The 20,952-nt window shown below is 35.6% G+C and overlaps 1 protein-coding gene across 2 annotated transcripts in view; it reads right to left on the bottom strand.

Annotated features, from left to right (window-relative positions):
- Nucleotides 1–20,952, bottom strand: part of KIF16B (kinesin family member 16B) — a 117,047-nt gene that overhangs the window by 52,630 nt on the left and 43,465 nt on the right. For both annotated transcript variants that reach the window (XM_057369008.1, XM_057369009.1), the window contains exons 13-17: nt 10,981–11,100; nt 10,382–10,433; nt 9,071–9,208; nt 5,776–5,858; nt 5,501–5,589 (exon numbers count right to left, since the gene is read on the bottom strand). In XM_057369008.1, coding sequence (XP_057224991.1) covers nt 5,501–5,589; nt 5,776–5,858; nt 9,071–9,208; nt 10,382–10,433; nt 10,981–11,100 — 482 coding nt within the window. The remainder of the gene's footprint in view (nt 1–5,500; nt 5,590–5,775; nt 5,859–9,070; nt 9,209–10,381; nt 10,434–10,980; nt 11,101–20,952) is intronic.

The following is a 20,952-nucleotide window of genomic DNA, read 5'->3' as shown; positions in this document are numbered from 1 at the left end:
AAAACAGAAAATAATTCATTAAGGTTACAAATTAGGTATCATGCTGACAAGAGTATAAAAAGAAAAATAAACTGATTTCCAGGGAAAAAGTATTTTAAAAGGGAAGTTAAGCAAGACATATAGATGATTAGCATAGCCTCTGCAAGTTAACTGCATGCAGACACAGCAATCAATATACAGAAATTTAATTTCTCTACCTTAGACAGATCGGTCCTTTAACAGGGAAAAGACTGCCATTGGAGGCAGGGAAAAGAGCAATCAATTGAGAAAGGAATTGATAGAAAAAAAAACATATTAGCAGTACAGAATACTTTAAAATCAACAGCACTTTGTTTTTTTAGAGGTTAAATTGGTTAGATTCATAGCACCTTTATCACATTACAGAAGTTCAGAAGTAAAATTCAAATAATTATYCTTTCTAAACACATTAAAYGCCAATGACAGTTAAAATTATTCTYCTCATCCTATGGYTTATTAACTTTGCCACTTCTGAGAAGGAAAATGGTTGTAAAACTACAGTTGTATGTGCTAATAGTATTGCCATTTACTTCCAAGAAAAAGAAAAAATCCCAAACATTCCTAGGATGTAAACAGTRGGATTGAAAAATCCCAAAGTGCAACATTCAAGCACAGAAAATAATTCAAACCCGTTTATTTAAAATATTTTGAGATTCTAATATATTTAGTTTGACATGGCTTTGAGTAAGTATGGGAGAGCATTTTATGTCATTTTTAATATCAGTTTTTATTACAACTAGGCACAAGTATTTTTCTTATTTTAATTTCATTTGAAAGATTAATCTTTTATTTCAGTAACTTTTTAATAACAAGTATTAAAAGGGCAGAGAGAACCTACATACAGATTAAGTTAATCAACCAAATACACAAATATTCAGTTATTTCAGGCTTGTTACAGTTTAAGGATATTCAGGTTAGTGAAACAGTCCATAAATACCGAAAAAAAAAATGCAAGACTGCACCACAAGTTAACTTCAAGCTTTTGATAAACTGCAGTTTAAGACATCATGACCACAATTATATAAATGGGGTTTTAGAAAAAAGACATTTTTTAATATTTCTTTTTAAAGTCATAGAAATGCATACAACAAAAAGAAGTCATCCTTGGAAATATGTAGATAGTACACCAATAATCTAATATTTATAAATGTATTGTTACAAACTTTTTGATTCCTATATGTTCAAGAAGTCTCTCTCTAATGGTTGCAATAATGGAGAATAACTACTTTAACGAATTCCACATTTAATTTTTCCCTATTTCTCACAAATTAATTAAAAAAATCTTCTACAATCCCTAAGAGATTACCCAATGTAGATTTTTATACTCATCTCCAGGGATTCAGAGTTTTCATGTAACTGCCTAACCAAGAGCCCTTTAACATTTGCACTAAACTAAGATGGGCACTTTACACACACAAAGAAATAATGGTAACTTAGAGTTTTTAGTTTGATCACAATGCTGCAGCAGGGATACTGCAGAAATCCACAAAGTGAATGCAAAATCCACAGAGTGGCTGTCTATTTTCTTACTATATTTAGGATTTCACCACTTTTGAGACCCTGGAATATTTGCTTTAAACTCATTTTGGGCTCAAAGTTATTACAGGACAGGAGAGAATCTAGGGTGGCAAGATAGGCCTGACTGCAGCAACCTTGTTTCTTTAAAAACTAGTACAAAAATCTCAGCACCACCAATGGAAAAAACTAAAACCACTGGCTGTAACAAATCACTGTCAGTTTTATAAACACAGATGCAAGACTGATGTTTTCTGGTTTAATCTATCCTAATAAAAGACTTTTTCACATAATCTCTATTCCCTTTATTAATGTAACCACTGCTGTGAATAGAAAAAATGCATATTAGCTTGAAATTAAAAAGAAACAGATATTAAAGACTAGAATCTACTCCTTCTTCTTTTGTTGTCCTACCACAAAGGAACCTAATCTGATCAGTGTTGAATTAAATAGACATGATTTTCCTGGAAAATGTGTCATATCTMGTGATAAGAGCAGTGTTGATAAGCTGCAGAGAAAGGAAGTCAGTTCTACGGGCACAGTATTATAGCATTTTAATTTACAGAGCACAAAAATGCAATCTGATACTACATCTGTAAGGAAAGACTGAGTACTGGCAGGACTACTGAGAYGTTACAGTGCTGTTCAGTAGCCCARTTCATGAAATTATTAAAATAAAAACATAAACAAGCCAAATCCCCCATACTAAACACATGGCAAGACCAAGGTTTCTCATCAGTAGTTTTAGTTACAGTACCATGTAGCTAAGAAAAGGTCCATAAATGAAATCTTCTGCATAAATCTACATGCAAAATTCTATTTTATCCAAAGCTTATTATGTGAAGCAGCGTTGCATGACACCAGATTAAAGACAAAGGCTGGGAAGAAATAGAACAAAGAGTTTTGCACATTAAACCAAAAGTTTATGTAACGAGATGGTTTCCCACATATGGGAAATCAACAGCCAAACAAGCACACATGAGAAAATACCACCCATCTGAAAACACTATTYATGAAAACACTGGTTTTCACATGAAAAAGATACAGATACAGTAAATAAGATCCATCATGCTGCTTTCACAACAACTGAGGGTGATACCCCACAGGCTCTTCTGCCATTGATTGCTAAAGATGCTAGATCTTACCAGAATCTTTATTGCAACCTACAAAAATGGTAAATTTAGCTACCACTTTATGTTATCAATACTGAAACTGGAATAAGAAGCAGTCTTGAAAAGGCTAAATTAACAATAGGCAGAATGCTAGTCAGCCACRAAAAYTGCACAGAAYAAAAYCTAAAGGGCCAGCTACTGAGTCTCAGCCTGCACTAGTGGTGGGGAGTATCATGATACTCCAATCTATTGTAGGAAAGGGTCACACCAGTGCTCCTAATAAAACAAACAAATGAAAAATCCCCAACAAACTAGATTTATTGTAGGGTATTCTTTTCCATTCTGCACTTTTCCAGGATGCAAGGTGCTCCACTTCACTTCATGGGTACAATTACCCTGCCTTTGATACTCAGAGATAGGATTTATTGAATGTCTCATCTAGGCTGAACATAAGCACCACTTTTAAGAACAACCTCTGTAGCCCAGCACCTGCCTGGCAGCATTCTTAGCTAGAAGTAGTGAGTGTGAAGTCTGCTTTATTCAAAACATATTCTTTTATTTAACTTGCATTTATCCCAACCCCATTACCCTTAAAATAACAATTTCTGCACCATTACCTCTTTGTAACAACCTCACCACACCATCAGAAAAATTGCAGTGTTGTTACAAAGAGAAGTTATGAAAAAACCAGCGTTAGCATCAACATAAATTTAAAATTGTCAGGGTAGTTCATCCTAAGCTGAAAAGCTGCTGTTACCAAAYTGTTGTCCATAAAGATGTATCAATTACAGAAGATAATTTCATCTACTGATTTGTAGGGCTCAGTTAAACTGCAGAGCAGCCTTCAGAGCCTGCCTTTGCAGCAGTATAAAAGCAGAATAGTAACATTTGAGTTTTGGAGGCTTTTGCAGGGTTGGGGTTTTTTGGTAGGTTGCTTTTTGGATTTTTATTCAGGGGGGAAGGAGACATGCAGGTGTTTGTTTTTTTAACCCACTTCCACACTGGATAAACCATATGTATTCTAAGATGTGGCTGAAACTAGGTGACTTTTAAAGGTCCCTTCCAACCCAAATGATTCTAGGATTCACAGGCTTCCTGACTTAGACAAACATGTGCACACTACAGAGACCACAGAACAATTTCAGATATGTTTTATTGCTCACAAATTACCTACATTCATTATGCACTACGAGCCTTAAGGATAATCCTTTCTTGTGTTTACAAACCAAGCAGGAAAAAAAATCTATAGCTCCAAGACAGTTCACAAATATTAACTGAATGCATACCAGCAGGAGACTATCAATGTTTAACCCTCTGCTTGTAGTTTATAATTTATTGAAAGACATGCATGAAGAGGTCAGGAATATAAGTCCTTCACCTAATCTTATTCTCAATTTCAAGAGCAAGAGTACACTCACAATCACACCCAAGAAAGGAAAAGTCACAAGAAGTGTCAGATGGGAAAAACAGCAGAGTTTTGAAAAATTCCTGCATACACTCACAGTCTAGTAGTATTAYCCATACTGTTTGATTTTCAGGAAAAAAAAAGGCAAAATGCAAACTGATAAGGGGAAAAAAAAAAGGCAGAAGAACTTGCAATCTACTCTATCAGAGACAATCATGTAACTCTCCAGTCTCTCTCTCTTTTTTAAATAAGGTTTACAGGAAAAATCCCTTATGCAAGGCATGGATTTGGCATTATCTGAAGACAGTGTGACTTCTTGGGCTGGAAAATAATTTTTAAGCACACCTTCAACTGGGCCTTGTCCATGCCATTATATTTTGCTGTAAATCTGAGAGGATAGTGAGACAATGCTGAAACAATTCGCCCTATCCTATGCTGATAGYAGAGTTAAAGTCAGTACTATCTAATCTAATGCAGTTATTCATAACAATATTAGAGCAGAATAACATCATCAGTCAGGGAAAAGCCCAGGATAGCTCACCAACAACCACAGGTAACAAACAACAGCCAGGAACTTTCCCCATCTCACAGAAAACATCATACTAGCAACTGTCATTGTAAGTCTTCAGACTGAACTATTTGAAAAGCTGAAGAAACAGAAAATTATACTACACTTTTTTTGATCTTCTTTATTATGTCTATCTGAAAATAAGATGTAATTCATTAGCAACCAGTTCACAATCTTGAGATCTCTGTAAGCAGCTCAGAAGCAAAAGAGTAACAGTCACATTTAAAGCCGTGTTATTACACACACTCCCTGTATTTCAGACATCATTTAACTAGAAGTTATTATTACCTGTCCAATCTTCCCAAATTCTAATGGATAAAGAGCAGCCCCATGGCAGAACTTGGGAATAAAGCTGAACTATCCAAGGCTACAATTCAATTTACACTCTTTTTTTCGAAAGCACATAGGTGGTTAAAGTGCCTCATCTCACACTCAAAACACARGCCCTAGCTATGGAAAAAAAATTAGAACAAAACACCATCAATCCTCTGTAAGTCAGTTTAGGAACAGTGGAAAATCACTTAAAATGGCTTCTGTACCATAAGTATTCTATGTCATTGTAACTGCATAATATAACTTTTTTCCATATCTTAACTTGACCACTTACTCAGAGGTATTGAGAGAGAACACAAGACATTCATTTCTCAGCATTTTAATGTTTGTATTAGCATTATATAAACTCAAGAAATCTTAATTTTTAGTTCAAGATGCATTTTTTCCAGAAAAACGGTTCACTTGCAATTCTGAAGAATGTACAAACATAAAATTTGCCATGTCATTATTCTGCTGAACTGCTTTACTCATAATGCCTCTGGAACATTTCAAACATATAAAATGAAGAATGGTTGGAATTATAAAAACTGTATTTTAGGATATACTTACCCTGGATTATAAAGCATAACTGCTGACAGGTTCTCACAAGATTTAGAAAGATCAGTCATAGATAAGCTGAAGGAAGATAGCAGTCCACTCTAACAACAGACCATAAAACAAATATATTAGACAAGCAATGATGTGTTCACAAACACTTTGAGGAAATATTAACTAAAGTACATGAAGCAAATGAGAAAAGGTTTTATACAACAATCAAGGCATGYCTACATAAGAAATAAAATTGTTAAMAGGTTTAAATTWACCARATACTRATTTAATCTCACCTTTCTTTTCTCCCTTAGTTTAGCAGCTTCTTTGGGGTGGTTAAACCGAAACATGTTGGTTCTTCCAAGTAATATAACAGCACCTGATGAGAAAARCACACACCACTCRCTGAMAACATTCTGCAGCTGAAAGTATCATTTAATTTTTCTGACACATAACATGTAAGCAAAGCCTTCCATTAAGAAGGGACAAAATGAAAATGCATTTTGACAAGTGTATAACCATGCATAGTCCCAGCTACCTTAACTGATGCATACAGTRTATTCCTTCCTCTTCCTACTTAAATAAAAATGGAAACCCACACATGTTCACACACTGCATGAATATGATTGACACAAATGTCAATCATKTTCATGGAGTCCAGTTAAAGAATAAACATAGGGAGAGGAAGMAGCTGCCCCAATTTGATCTATACACTCTCTAACAGTGCTATTTTGGAAGTCACCAGTAGGAAGATTCAGCTGGAACATCCATAAATGTGACCAAGAACAAACTTGTCCATCCACTACTGATCACTGGTCAGGTTTGAATGCAACTGCACTAAAAGCTTCAGATCTCTATTATTTGCACTTCACATTCTTCTTCTCCATTAGGACACTGAAGTTTATTGTCATTCAAAACAGGATTATTAGACTTTAATACCCAACAGCTATTTTCTGAGGGAAGAACCTTGAATAATTCATATTGCTCAATGCACATCTATTGTTGTATTTAATCAGTTAAGGTATAGGTCACAAATAATGAGATTCTGAGCAATTTTTATATTTTAAAGACAATGGTACCAAGATTAATACTTCCCTACTAAGAAGTATATTGTCAGTGATGTCTCACTACTGTCATAACATGGAAGTCTTCCAAGTTCACCACTTCAGAACCAAGCATTTATCTGTCAGTCGGTACGAAGCATTTTTAAAAAGAAAAAGGACTCCATTACACTCACAATATGAAAAAACTGTACTTAAACTGATCACTACAAATTATTACCAGCTGATAATGAAATGCTGTCATTAGCAAAGAATGCTTCTCTTAAAATCAGCTTAATTACGAATATTGACTCAAATTAGGTTATCCAGTCTTAGCAAATAAATAGCAAAAAGCACTACAGTCACTTCTTGCTGTCTACACAACATCTCAATTTTGGATCGCATCTGCAGTTTACCTCAGTCTAATCTCAAAAATCTTCATAAATCTGTATGAAATTGCTTCAGTTACTTTCAAATGAAGATAAAAAGAATTAATTGTAAACATTTGTGACCACTTCCCTAGGTGGAAGTAACTTMAATAAATTAATTAAATTTTCAGAATTATTAGTTATAGATATGTGTCCCTAACCTCATAAATTTRAAGGAAGACAGGAGAGAGAGACTTAACAGGAAGTCAGTCCTAAATGATGGGTCATTTGAACAACTCCTAGTTTCTCTTTTAAGTATGGAAGGATTGACAGTTTGGCCCAAAATCCTGAAAAGCTATTCTAAGATGAGGGTATATTTAAGGCAAAGGACAAACTTTAGTTGTGAATATTAACTCAGTTAACTTTAGAAATCCTACCATACATTCTTATAAGTAAAAAAAAAAAATTAATTCAGTTACATTTATAAAAACATTACATTAGCCAGAATTTGAAAATGATAGAAGAAATCCATAGAAGGAAATGGCAAATAATTACTATGCCTCTTTTTTTTTTTCAAACTCCACRATGGTCTAAAATTTTAACGCATTTTCAAATGATGAATGGAATTTATGACAAATGGAAAGATTTAAATATATCACCAGTTAATCAGCATATTTAAGGACACTGGCACTTCATGCTGTGATACTAAATGCTAACAGAGCTGGGATATATGGATCACACACGAGTTTTTAAACTAGTGATTTCATCAGTTTTGCACTCCTAATGTCACAGTTGCCACCTTCCTCTCAGACTCAGTTTGTTTGCACACACAAAAGGTCACCTTATGCAGCTGTTTTTTCAATATAGTAACCCTAGACAACCCTTTCCCCTTTGAGTTGCAAATTTCTGTCTAAAGTAATCTGTGAAGAAAAAAAATCATGTTTCCACTTTTAGCAGTACAAAAATCAAGTTGTAACAYGGATCTGAAAGAGGGAAATAGCATCCAAACTCCTACTTTCTTCAGAGGCACACTGAACATTTTCTGCCTTTAAAATGCAAAAGGATAAAGTAAAGATGATTCATCACAACTCAATTTTTATTTTTTATAGTGTTATTTGCTATTCACGTCAATGTTTCTGTTGTTAACAATTTATGCATGAATTTTACTCAAACCTAAAACCAAGGGGGTTGGCCTTTTTTTTCCCTATCTGTAACAGAAACAAGCACATATGCCTCTCATTTTGCATGAGGAAATAGGCACCTTAAAAAGAAAAGGCAATGTCCCCTCTCTACATTAAAACTCCTTATTTTCTGTAGAAGCATTTGTTAACATTCAGAAAGGATGCAAGACTCCCCTTGTTTAACACTGGATTCTTCCTTTGCTAGGCTAAGCTTACTCCAAMACCTTCCTTTCAGAGAAGTGAGATTGTTTTTCAGCAGCTGAGTTGTGTCACAGGCTCACTCCTAAACAGGTCTTTTTCAGCTCCTTGCCAAATAGGAAGATACTCTGGGTGCTCCTGGAAGATAAAAYATCCTGAAGCTCTGCTGCAACACTCACCAGCTCACCTCTCATTCAGTCCTTTCCAGGTCAACACAATATACCATTGTTCCCAGTTGTCCCAGCTGCATTTTAATTTCCACATTATAAAGCTTGTATATTAAAACTGTAATTCTCTAAACTTCCTCCCTAAGGGTTAGCCTATCCTTTTTTGTTATTTCCTATATTTGCAGCAAACAGACATTCCATGTCAACCTCCTGCTGAACAAGAATATTTGGCAASAGTATTAAGCAGGACCAACCTGAAACTCGGGGAACAGGGCTGGGGTGTCTCTGGCATTATTTTAGTCCTGTAGAGATCTATATTCTTTTTGTTAACATTACAGCAATGTAAGCAATCTGGMATAAAGTTCACTTTGTGTAAAAATKAACAAAATCMAAGGGCAAGAATCAAATCATAACCAAGATAATGAAGTTGTGAATAAAGAATTCGCTTTTCACCACATGGCAATACTTTGACAACAAAAACACTGTGGCTTTCCTGGTGGTTTTGGACTATAGTTGAGAAGACAYGAAATTAAAACTAATGAAACAATAACCCCTTTATATAAACAGATATTTTCAGTGCTGCTGCCAGGAAGAAGCAAAGAGGCTGCATGAAAAATGGCATTAAGCTAGGTAATACCTTGGTTGAGGTGTGTGGGCTCTGTAATCTGAATACCATTCACGGAACACTGCGCTCCATTCAGCGGGATGAGGTTCACAGTACCAYTGAGATTTTCAAAGATGCAGTGCTCACTTTCCAAATCAAGGCCATGAAGAACTAAACACAAAGAAATAAGATAACATAATGAGTCTCCTCACAACAAATAAGATTAACATGCTAATAATAATTTATTAAGAACACACTGCACTACATATCAGAGAGTATATTTTCTCTTTATTCTGGACAATGTTTTCTTTTTCCTCTATCACATTCTGCATGCCTTAAATATTTACTGTTTTATTCTAGTGGGAAGAAGTGTGCTAGGTTGATTTTGCATATTTTGGTGTCATGCTCTTTATTCCTCTGCCGTGATGCCTGATTGGCAAATGTTTCTTTTTTTCCAATAAAAAACAGGAAAGTGCAATTAATATATTTGTAGTGAGATTCTCTGACCAGTTTCATCACGAAATAATGAAAACTTGTAAACATTAAAGCAACAATGCTTAAATCTGAGACAGGATATAATATGCCACTGTGGACAAGCAGGATGGCTGAAATAAAGTTCTTATATCCTATGACATTCACGGGTTTTATCAATCAGTTATGCCACTTCCCATTTTTTCTTAAAAAATGTATGATTATGCATATTGTTTAATAAACCAATGCAACACAAGTTTGGTAGTTTCGAGGAATTTATTACAGTAATTTCAATCCATGCAATTTTTGGCCCATAAAAATATATCAAACTAAGAAGACTCTSAGTCTCTCACCTAAGAATTAAAGGATGCAATTTACTTAATGAAACTGTCTTCCAGGAACTTAAGTGAAACTTATACGACAGGACAGTCAGATCTGGTAGTCAGTTGCTTTGGTAAGAAAYCAATAGGAAAATCAGTAGATTTTTACCAAATTTCAGAATTTTTTTTAACTCAAATATAAAGTCCCAAGACTGTCTTAGATATAATGGTATAACAATGCTGCCATTTTACAAAGGTTAAGAGAATGATTTTGCAGTYACTGTGACAGGTAGTGTATGAAAAAGGACAGTATCCTTACAGGATGCTATTTCAAGAGAMGCAAGAAATAAATTAGTAACAAGTWTATGAATATACTCAAAGAATACAAGCTATGCTAGAAGTCATGGTCTTTGAAGGAAGCTTTCAGATTTTTTAAAAATTAAAATACGCAAAACAGAACAACAAACTTAAAAAAGGAAAAAAACATACGAAGCTTAGTTCACATTTTAGGATACTGGAAGAAGAAAGAATATAAAAATGCCAAATTCCATACCAATATCCTGTTCTGTCATAGCATCCTCTCTGCCAACATATGTTTGGCCCTCCTAATTAAGAGAGAAACACACATTATTTCTAGTTGGAATCTGCCTATGTCCCCCTCAAGAATATAATTTATCCTTCCACTTTCTCAGGGTAACCTGAATGAAGTATACATTTAAATATACATGGAAAAAAGGGAGCAGGTAGCATTTTCAGAATGCTTTCACAGTCTTAATTTTACAATATTTCAGCAAACCCAAGTTTCAACTGTCTGTGCAGAACCACCTTGATAGTTTTGAGATAATCTAGGTTTAGATTTTAACACCAAGYTTTGTAATAACATGAATGACAAAACAATATACACAGCTAAAAATATGAAACACCTATCTCTGGTTAACCACTTAATCCTAAGGATAAACCTAAACAGATATTTCAATTTAATCAATTTAACCTCCTAAGAGCTTCTCTTAGTACAGCAGAGAAGCATAAAGAGCTTTTCTCACCATAGTGACATAACTAGCAGTGTATTTAGATAGCAAATCAATACTCCAATTTTTCTACTGAAAGAATCCCAAGGCATATAAAGGCTGATAAACACAGATGTGTATTTACCTTCAAGTGGTACAAGATGATACCAGTACTGAGAAGATCATCATCAATGCCAATGAGATGAGGCAGTTCAGAATCTAACACAACACCTATCCCTTCTTTCCTCAGAGCCAAGGTTTGTTCCTGTAAAGGACACAAGTCTATTTATTAGCATGTGCAAAAAATACCCCTCTTCTAWCTCTTTCCAAACCACATTTATTGCAACTTCTCTGTAGTATCACACCAGAGAAAGTGAAWTTTTTWWWWWTTTTTTTATTTTACATTTTAAACATGACTTCTTTACTTCTCTTAAGCATTCCAAGCTTGCTGTTGAGGAATTCTGTGAAGGTGTTATTTAAAGTACGCCAGGCAAACAGCTGAATTATATCAGATAAGGAATATCAGTCAAGAGTGTAACAAARCAATGTTGTCTRAAAGCAAGCCTGTGTGCCACCCTTYYRWAAGGGTAARGAAAATTTAAAAYTCCTCAGAATTCAGTATAGCTAAAGAAYAGAAAACTGAAAACTCCTCAGCAGTCATTTAAATGAGCTGAACCTCGCACAACAAAAACCCCAGGCACCTGACAATTCAGTAAACCTAAGCAGTTAAAATACAATACAATGTAAGAGAAGCACTGMCAGTAGTAAATAAATGTAAGAAATATTCAGAGCACATAATTTCAATTCTTCAGAATTCCTTTGGGTCCTACTGTACAGCCATCCACAGGCTGAAGCATCATTCAGCAAGGCTGCAAGTAAAAGACTTCAACCCTGCATAAAGGAATGTGTGATGTAGTACACGTCTATGCAATAAATAAAAACTTAATTATAGCTTTKAAATGAGTTTTAGTATTTAAAAAGTTTCATTTTCAAGTTGAAACAAAACCCTATTGGCTTTCAGGCGTGGAAGACAGCAACAACAGAGATTGTGAATGTGCACACATACACATCATCTTTCAAGACAAATGTGTTTTTCTATGTAAAAGAGCTAAGCCCTGACAATCCATGAAGCAGAGGCAATGTCAGCAAGTATTGCTTCTGTGTATTACAAGGAGCACACTTCTCTTGTGGTGCTAGTAAAAATGGAAAGTAAGTTTTCTGACAGCTGCCTGACTACATCTTTTCAAGTCATCAAAATGCCTTCTCCAGAGTCAAAAAGACACCACACTGTTTGTAAGAAAAAACAACAGATAGATTGCTATATGTATTTTCCCAACTACAGCAACTTGCAAGTCTAAAGGAAGAAAGCAGATGTAAAATCTCATTTCCCTGTACAGAATAAAACATTGTCAATATTGAAACTGTCTAAAAAATTCCAAGTATGGACACAACTGGACAAGATGAGATGATGACACAACATATAAGATTCTGCAAAACAAAACTGGGAAATCTTATTCCGGTCATGGGTGAATTAAAAAGTTCTCCAACATTCAGAAAGAAAGAAAGAAGCTGTGATTCAAGTGCAGCTCTGACATTCAAAATGCACTCAGATATTACTTGATATTATAAAAGAGTCACATCATAAAACTAAAAAATATAGCTTAATTAATGGTTCAAGTGAAAAAGTAATTTCAATCAAAAATACCCATCATATAGTAGCGTCTACTGTAATTATAATTATACATAATTTATAATGTTCCCATATGACAAGGATGATGACAAGACCCTGAGGAATGGTGTCGTGGTTTGAACCCTGGTTGAACGCCAAGGCACCCATGACATTTCCCCCCAACCCCCAGGAGAGACAGAGAGGAGAACAAAACCCCAATTAACCCAAAGATTTATGGCTTTTAGATAAGGTAACGGATTGAGAGAAAGATTTCACACTCCATTATAGTCAAAACAGGCTGGAACTTAAGTTGCAAAATGGATTTATTACTAAAACAACTAAGAAACTAAGGGGAAAGGAACAAAAGGCAGAGGGGAAATTTATGAGGAGGAGGGAAAAAAAAATGGACTGTTTAATAGACCTGTTTCTCTCCTGTGTTGCCCCCCACCCCTCCTGCCTTCCCACATGCAGGGGAAGCAGAGGATGGAAGTGTTTTTGGTCAGTTCATCATGATCTTTGCCCTCCATCACTATCACCTACAGCAAAGGTTGGTTCTTATCTTGCTCCAGGCTGTGGAGGTTCGTTTTCCAGGAACAGACACTATTATCACTGCTGGTAGCATAGGATTTTTTTTCCTTTACCTTGTCCACAGGGAGGAAAAGTCCTCCAAGGCTGGCTGGCTCCAAAATCAAACTGGGAGCAAAAAATTTACTCTTGAGTCTTAGCACAGCTCCCTCCAGGCATTCACTCATTCCAGGCGTGGGCCACCACCCCATGGCTACGATTAGCCCTCCAAGGCCAGGCCACTTATATCTTGGCTCTCCAACTGGACAGGATCACCTCAGGAACAGTTTGTTTTCCTCCATGGTCAGCACCACAGCTTGCAAAGCACCTTTTCCTCCTCCTCCTCATCTCCCTGACCCTGATGTCTCCATGTTTTCTCACATCTCACCCTCTCCCTCCCTCTTCCCCTGTGCAGGGGAGGGACTAAGGCTACAGGTTAATGGCAGCTGCTGCAACCTAACTTGTTTTGAATTCTTAAATATGAGACCATTTTTCATCACAGAGATGTAACCAGCATCTCCAACTGGCCTAGGCTTGGCCAGCAGCCTGTCCATTACCCTCAGAGCCATCAGAAATTGGCCCTAAAACACAAGGGGCAGGGCTCTTTTTGCTGGACATGATGAAGAAGACTTCCAGAATGTTCTCAGATGAGCCATTTTTGTGGATTTCCCCCACCATTAAAAATTGAACCCAGCAAAACCACCACAACTGGTGACCAGTTACTGCTGGCACCTTCAGCATAATGGAATTGATAAAATATTAAAAGCTGAACATTTTTTTCTCCAGCACAACAAAGCATTTGCCAATGTCCCTGAAAAACAAACAAAAGGAAAAAGAAAACAACAAAAGGACAAAAACAAACCTCTCGGTAGACAATGAAATTATCACTGGCTGAGAAAGCTAGCTCACAAATAATTAAGAATAAAGAAACAATATGATTCTTCATTTTCCAGTCTTTTAATATTCAACACATTTTTACTATAATCAGAAATAAATCATGTATAATTGTGATTTAAAACAGATGGGTTGTTTTTTTTTTTATTCAGATCTAAAATTAAAGAACATAAATTGAGTTTCTAAAGTTGTATTTTGTAAATGACTACCATTCATGCACAGAATGCATCCTGTTAATGAAGTTTTATAATAAATGCAGTAGACAGTAGCTGTGATTAATATTYTTTTTCTTTAATACAGGCTGTAAATTAGTTTTTATCTTCAGATACAATTTACTAAAGAACGCTGAATCTTAATCAGATACCTGGGGTAACTCCTAAACTTTTATTGCTTGGCTTAAAATTAAATCCAAATTCAAAAGCTTCTGCAGGGATGTCTCCAAATGCCAAACTGTGCACTTTTGGTCCAAAATGAAATCACAAAACATCACCAACAATAGAACTTTATTATTCTGTTCTCCAACAGTGAGAGAAAGAAAGAAGTGCAAAAGTAGTCAAATTGCCTCTCTTTCATGCTCAACAGCATAGGAACAATATTTCTGAAGAGGGACAGACCTCTTTTTTGAAATAAATTTATTTTGAAATAAATTGAAGGTCTGGGAGCTATTACAAGGGCAGAGGAATTACTAGGTTTAACCTACTATTTGATTCRCTTTCATTTGTGCAACATAATTTTAAGAAGCGGTGAATCTGTGAGTCAAGTGACAAGAACATGAAAGGTCACTGTCCTTATTAAAAACTACTAATTCAGAAAATTTATTAAAATCTCAAGGTGCAGTTTAAGAAAGCTGAATGCACACACATGCATCTCAGCTTGAAAAATCCTTGAAGAGAAAAGTGTACACATACTCCCTCAGTATTTAAGATGTGTTCACAAGCTGTGGAAAATAAAGCAAGTCAAGTATTATCCACAAAGGAGGACTCTGGCTAATAGAAGTGGCTACTGTGCTGGGGGCAAAAAAAAAGGTTTTCTTCTTTGGGAGCTGCTAGATCAAATGGATTCACTTGAAGAATAGAAACTTAGAAGGTAATTCTGAGTCAGTATACAAAAAACACATCCTTAAGTCAAAGGGATTATACTGTGTATTTAAATTATGGTCTCTTTGCATTCAGCTCTGACTCAGCTGTCAGAATTATCCTGATACAGTAAATTCATTAACATCTCTGTGAGAGATATAAAAACTTTTGTGAAATCGCATTTCTTCTGCACTGATGAATTATGTTTACTGCATTAACTGATACAGTGGCACATCTAAACTGAGATATGATCTGGTAGTTCAAGAACAAAATCTTTGACAAAATCCTTGAGCTAAAGAGTTCATCATCAGCATATACAACAATTTACTTAGCCAGCATGGTGTTCAGATTTCTGCATTCAAATTACAAAAACAACCCCACATAATACCAAATTAAAGAAATTACAAGCAACGATGTGCCATGGCAAAAGTCTTTGCATTAATATTTAACCAGACTATATATGAGAAAATTCTTATGATAACAGGTACCTTGGGTGCATTTGAAAATATGCTATTATATTCCGAGTTCACAAAAATGCCTGATGATACCTAATGGCCTGGCATTAASATTAAGTTCTCTATAAAATGTATAGATGCAAACTGCTAGCAAGGGAAGTTTTAAATTCAGCTGACCATGCCATAATCAGCATGGGTGAAAATACAAAACTTCTCTAGCTGAAGTCAGAAATTTATTTATTCTCCATCACAGAACTGCAGAAGATTAAGTGACTTAAAATCACAATTCCATTGCAGAGGTACTGGACAAACACAGGAAGTTGAGGGCTGTACTGCTGGATTACAGGCAAAGAATATACAGCAGTATAGGCAAAACCACTTCAAATCCAGTTCACACGTGTGTGCTCTAACAGGGCTACACTGTTTGAGCTTCCAGAGTTAACCCTTCCAAGAAAGAGAAAATGAGACATCAGTACAGGGCAGGACTGTGACCAATGTGTACAAAACCCAAGGGGAGAAATTCCCAAAAAAGCAGTGCTCACTTGCTGCTTGTTATATGAGGAAGTAGAAAAGAAAATTGATCATCAGTTCCAAACCAAAAAGCAACTCCTTGTTAAATAGAAGGACACTGCAGACACAATAATTTATAAGGCTGCAAGAAATGACTTGGAAAAAAGAGTGAGAAAAGGAAAAGAGGTACTTGAGGACAAAGGCACAGGGTATCCATTGTCTGGGTTCCCTAACTTCAAGAATCACAGACACAGAAAGCTTGGGGAGTTTTCTGGAGARGGATTGCTATCTGCTTGCCCTGTTTTGTACTCCAAAACAGTTTCAGTACAGCTGAACAAACCATAATTCATCTACATGGAGCTTATTCCTAAAACTTGAGTGGTATAGTCCTAATGTAGGCTTTGAATAGATTAAAAATAGCAGCATATAAGAGGAATATACTGCAGACAAACCTGGTTCTGTTTACATAAATTATTTGAGTAATTCTAGATATAGTTCTTCTCAAAGTGCTACATAAACAGATTGACTACTCCTCTGAATTTTCAACTGCACTGCATGCTAATTATTGTATTTATAAAGATGACAGCCAACTATTGAAGTCCCACTCACAATATTAAGAGGCAAGTGTAGCAAAAAATTAGGAAAGCTGCCAGTAAGCCCCACAAAACACAAGAAAGCTGACTTGATTAGTTCTGTAATTTAGGGAAAAATTAAATTGAGGAATTTTATCTCAATTGATGAAATTGAGGAATTTCATCTCTGCTTGAAATGCCAGCAGGTTTCTCTTACCTGAGAAGAAACAACTGAAAAGTGACCTTCTGTGTCACAAGTGGTGAGCCCAAATACCTTAGTAAGTTCCCAGTGTACATACAATTTTGCCATTGTACACCCCTCTTTTCCACATTGCACACAGTTTGTATCTGATTCCTTCCAGATTCACAAGCTGTTTCATGAAGATGTACGATCTCATGACAGTAAAGTCTCATGCCATCCCCCTCCTCTTCCACACTGTATTAATTCCTTTGCATTGCAAACTGTTTACCATCAACCACCCTTTGGTGACACTCAGACTCAACCACTCTTCAGTCAGATGCTCTGCTACAAATTTCACCAGTTAACACATTTAAAGAAACCATTAAACATAATTAGGCCCAAATATGTGCTTCAGGACCACCTCCCCAAAATCTCTACAGCTACAAACCTCCCTCCCATCCCAGTACCACTGGTTTCACCACATCCTCTGTATAAACAATTTTATTGTATTTAAATCCTTATCTCCACACTACATAAATAAGGAAATAAGTTTCCTATACGCCCCAGGGACAAATGCTCCACTAACAACCAACAAGGTAATAACCAGTCACATGCAGTTTCTAGAGGGGATCACTGATGGACAGAAGCAGATTCAGCACACACTGAGCAGATAAACGAGGACAAGCCAGAAAAAGAAATCACAGATTCAAAAAAAAATCACAAAATACAGACAGCATGACAAATAATAATTCGATAGGAAATGACTATTTAAAACCCAAGAGATTTACAGGGAGTTATGACTATGATTTTGAAAGACATGGCAGAAAGAAAGACACCATTTCAAAGAAGACTTCTCAAGAAAAGCTTTCCTTTCAAATTAAAGTTTCGTCATTAGTCCAGCAAATATAAGCCATTCAAAAGTCAGTATCAGTCAAGKTTTTGAGTCCTTCCACAATTCACTTCAGCATAAAAATGTAAGTCAGAGTAACAGTTCTSAATTTAACATTTGCATTTAGCTTTAAATACTTAGTTCCACTGGATAATATTTTAGCAGATTATTTTTCATTCATTTTACTTTGAGAACAGAGTTTATGATCACTTTTCTGGAAATTTATGAAGGTATAATCACCTTACCTTCTTTCCCAGACACAATGTGTTAGGTTTTACTAGCTCAGTTACAGCAAACACAAGTTGTCACTTATGTGACTTTTTAATGCAAATTAAAGGAGTATTAAAAGGCCAGAAAACACAAAAAATATATTCCATTTGATCTCAAAGCAAACATCTGAGGATGTTACAAAAAGACAGGATAAAGTGCCCTTTAAAAACGATCAGTTTGATTCTGTGTACCCAAAGCATAAAATAATTGGTGCTTTAAGCTGGCACAAACAGCATTAGCAACTGGTTGTTCACCATAAAGTAGCTAGGATTGTTGATACTATGCTTTTATCTGTAAAACAGGTAAACTCAGCTGGGGAAACTGAACTTTTCTTATAAAAAAATCACCCCTTAATTCTAATTCCAGTGAAATATATCTCACCTGAAAATATACTCAAATTCTGTCATGAATATTATACAAGATAAGCATATAAAAATACAGATATAAAAACTGTATAACTGTATGTAGTATACTGTCACTTGGCTTGAATGCTCTAAATTGAAGYATTTCTACTAAAATGACTGAAAGACAGGAAATGCCCATATCCTTTMATTACATGTAATGAAACTACAGTTYATTTCACAATTYTAACAATTAAATAAAAATTAACAGATCAATATAATTTCCAATAGCCCAATAATGCTATAATTGTAATAGAAAGACCTCAATTTTAATTACACACAACAATGAATCACATGTATAGATACTAAACAAGATCACAGCACCCTTTAAAAAGGCAGGTTGAGAAAGAGAATAAACACAAAATAAGGGGGAAGGACAAGATGACAAGAGTATAAATCCAAAAATACTGTCACAGGAAATAGGTACCATATGAATCAAAGGGAAATRTCCTTTGAAAATAAACAAAAGCAACCTCTACTGAGATATCTATGATCTGGCATCAGTCCCCAATACCAATGTCACAAGAATTATCATAGCTAATTAAAAACCAAGAACACTGAAATTATGTTTCATAGCCAAGACAGATATCCCAAATATTGACTGAAGGGTAAAGTTCCCATCATTTTTTTTAATGTTCACCAAAAATGGAATGGGAAAATTGAGAATGGGGGAATCTCTTGCACTGTACTATGTAATCTAGACTACAATACATTATGGCATTCTTGGCAGATTGCAGTTTTGCCACATTTGAGTATTTTTAAAGATTAGGGCCCAGTAAGACAATGAGAGGAAAGYAGCACAACTTTGCCAACTACTAACAGAAAACAAGGCTTCCTTGAAAGGTGCAAACCTGCTGCATTTTTAGGAAAAAAATGCAAAGCAATCTACCCAAAGCTCAAGAAGCAAGCACTGACCATTGCATTTGCTAATTGATCTGAACCTGCACCTTAACTTGGATAGCTGTCACCTTTTTTTTCATTCTGAGAAAAACCTTCAGGGTTTTTGTCAGCTAATATATAACAGTAAGAAAGAAAMTCATATTGTCCAAAGGAGGTATGGCATTTTTACCAGCTGTAAGAAATGAGGCAAGTTTTTCYTCTTCAGTGGAACAGCTTTATGTTATTTTTATAACTTTACTGAGATTTGAAAACATGAGTGTGCAAATGCTGGGTATGAGGGCAGCCTTGTCTCTCCCCTGAATTCTTAGTGACTCCTGACAAGCACTACTGCACCTCAAAACTATAGATCCACTGAAGATGATTCATTCCACTCTGTAAATTACCTCAAAATAAGGCATTAATGCATGAATATAGYGTACAATAGAGTACTTTTCAGTGACTTGTAATGACTGGCAAGTGAATATCACTAACCATAACAGATGGAGGGCAAATCCCCTCTTTCAATCCTAAGCCTTTGGACCATCCAAGATACCACATTTGATATTTTCACAAGTAAGACCTTGCAATGGGTCTAAATCTAACCATTTGAACAAAAAGCAGACTAGATGTTTGAAATATTCATTTAAGTGCTTCATTATCATAAACTATCAGGAGCACATTAAAAGCCTCTTCCAAAAACGCTGCCAAAAAGGACCCTGTGTTACCGAAGTAACCTTGAATTTAACATGTACAGTATATCTGTTCCTAATGAAGACAAGCTGACAGATGTATTAAGACCAACAAGATCACTGGTAAACAAAAGCTACTTGTTAAAACCACAATGAACTTTGATATTGTTTTACCAAAAGCAATCTATGACATTTAACTTCTAAATAATAGAGAAAACTTCCTGTCTAAAGCAGCTTATACTCAGACGAAACTACAGAGATTTAAACATGRAACCAAATATAACCAAATTCTCTCCCAGGTATATTTCAATTAAGAGTATTAATGACTGTCTTAAATTCAGCTAATCAATTTAGGTCTTAAGAGACTGGAAACTTTAAAGGGAAGCGGTCAAAAGAAAATTCCTCAGGAGGAAACCCTCTCAAATTTCCCTGGGTTAGGGATACAATAAGATACAATTTCTAAGGGTTAATAGGATCTTTAACCTTAAATCCTCTGTCTTGCTGTTATGTTGCCTATACATGATTGTAACTCTGGAACCCATCAAGGTTAACCAGACCAGGGCCTCTTTCCCTCCACTAGTCCATATTGGATTTTGCAGCCATCCTTCCATTTTTTGAAACCAAAGAAAGAAACAGTAACAGAGAGCGACAGGATCATAATTAAAGAATGTTTTAGCAAAAGCACATGGAGAGCGGACTACTGTAAATCAGCTGGGCATTTGAAACATCTACATTTCAGCTGCTCAGAAGTGTGACTTCATATGTATCACATTATCAGTTGCTCTTCTCAATAGAAAAAGCTCTCCTTACAGAGTTGGGGCATGTAACCAAAAAGACAAATGGTTCTGTGCCTTCCTATAAGGGCAAATTAACAACTTGAACACCAGAAAAGTGAAACTATATGCTCTTCTTCTTTCTCACAGCTAATTCTTGGTTATATGATAGTCATCCTGAGTATAAGATTTACTGTTTTCCCCAAAATTCAGAGTATCCCTATACCAGATCAACTGACATATCAATATTCCAAATTCTGGTTTTCTGAGTTCTCATGACAAACCTGTCACCACA

The sequence above is a fragment of the Malurus melanocephalus genome, unplaced genomic scaffold (assembly GCF_030028575.1).
Source record: "Malurus melanocephalus ecotype Western Australia unplaced genomic scaffold, MMel_1.1 scaffold_101, whole genome shotgun sequence".
In the NCBI taxonomy this organism is placed as follows: Eukaryota; Metazoa; Chordata; class Aves; order Passeriformes; family Maluridae; genus Malurus; species Malurus melanocephalus.
Note: the sequence above shows the minus strand (reverse complement) of the source record. Positions and strands in the feature narration are given on the sequence as shown.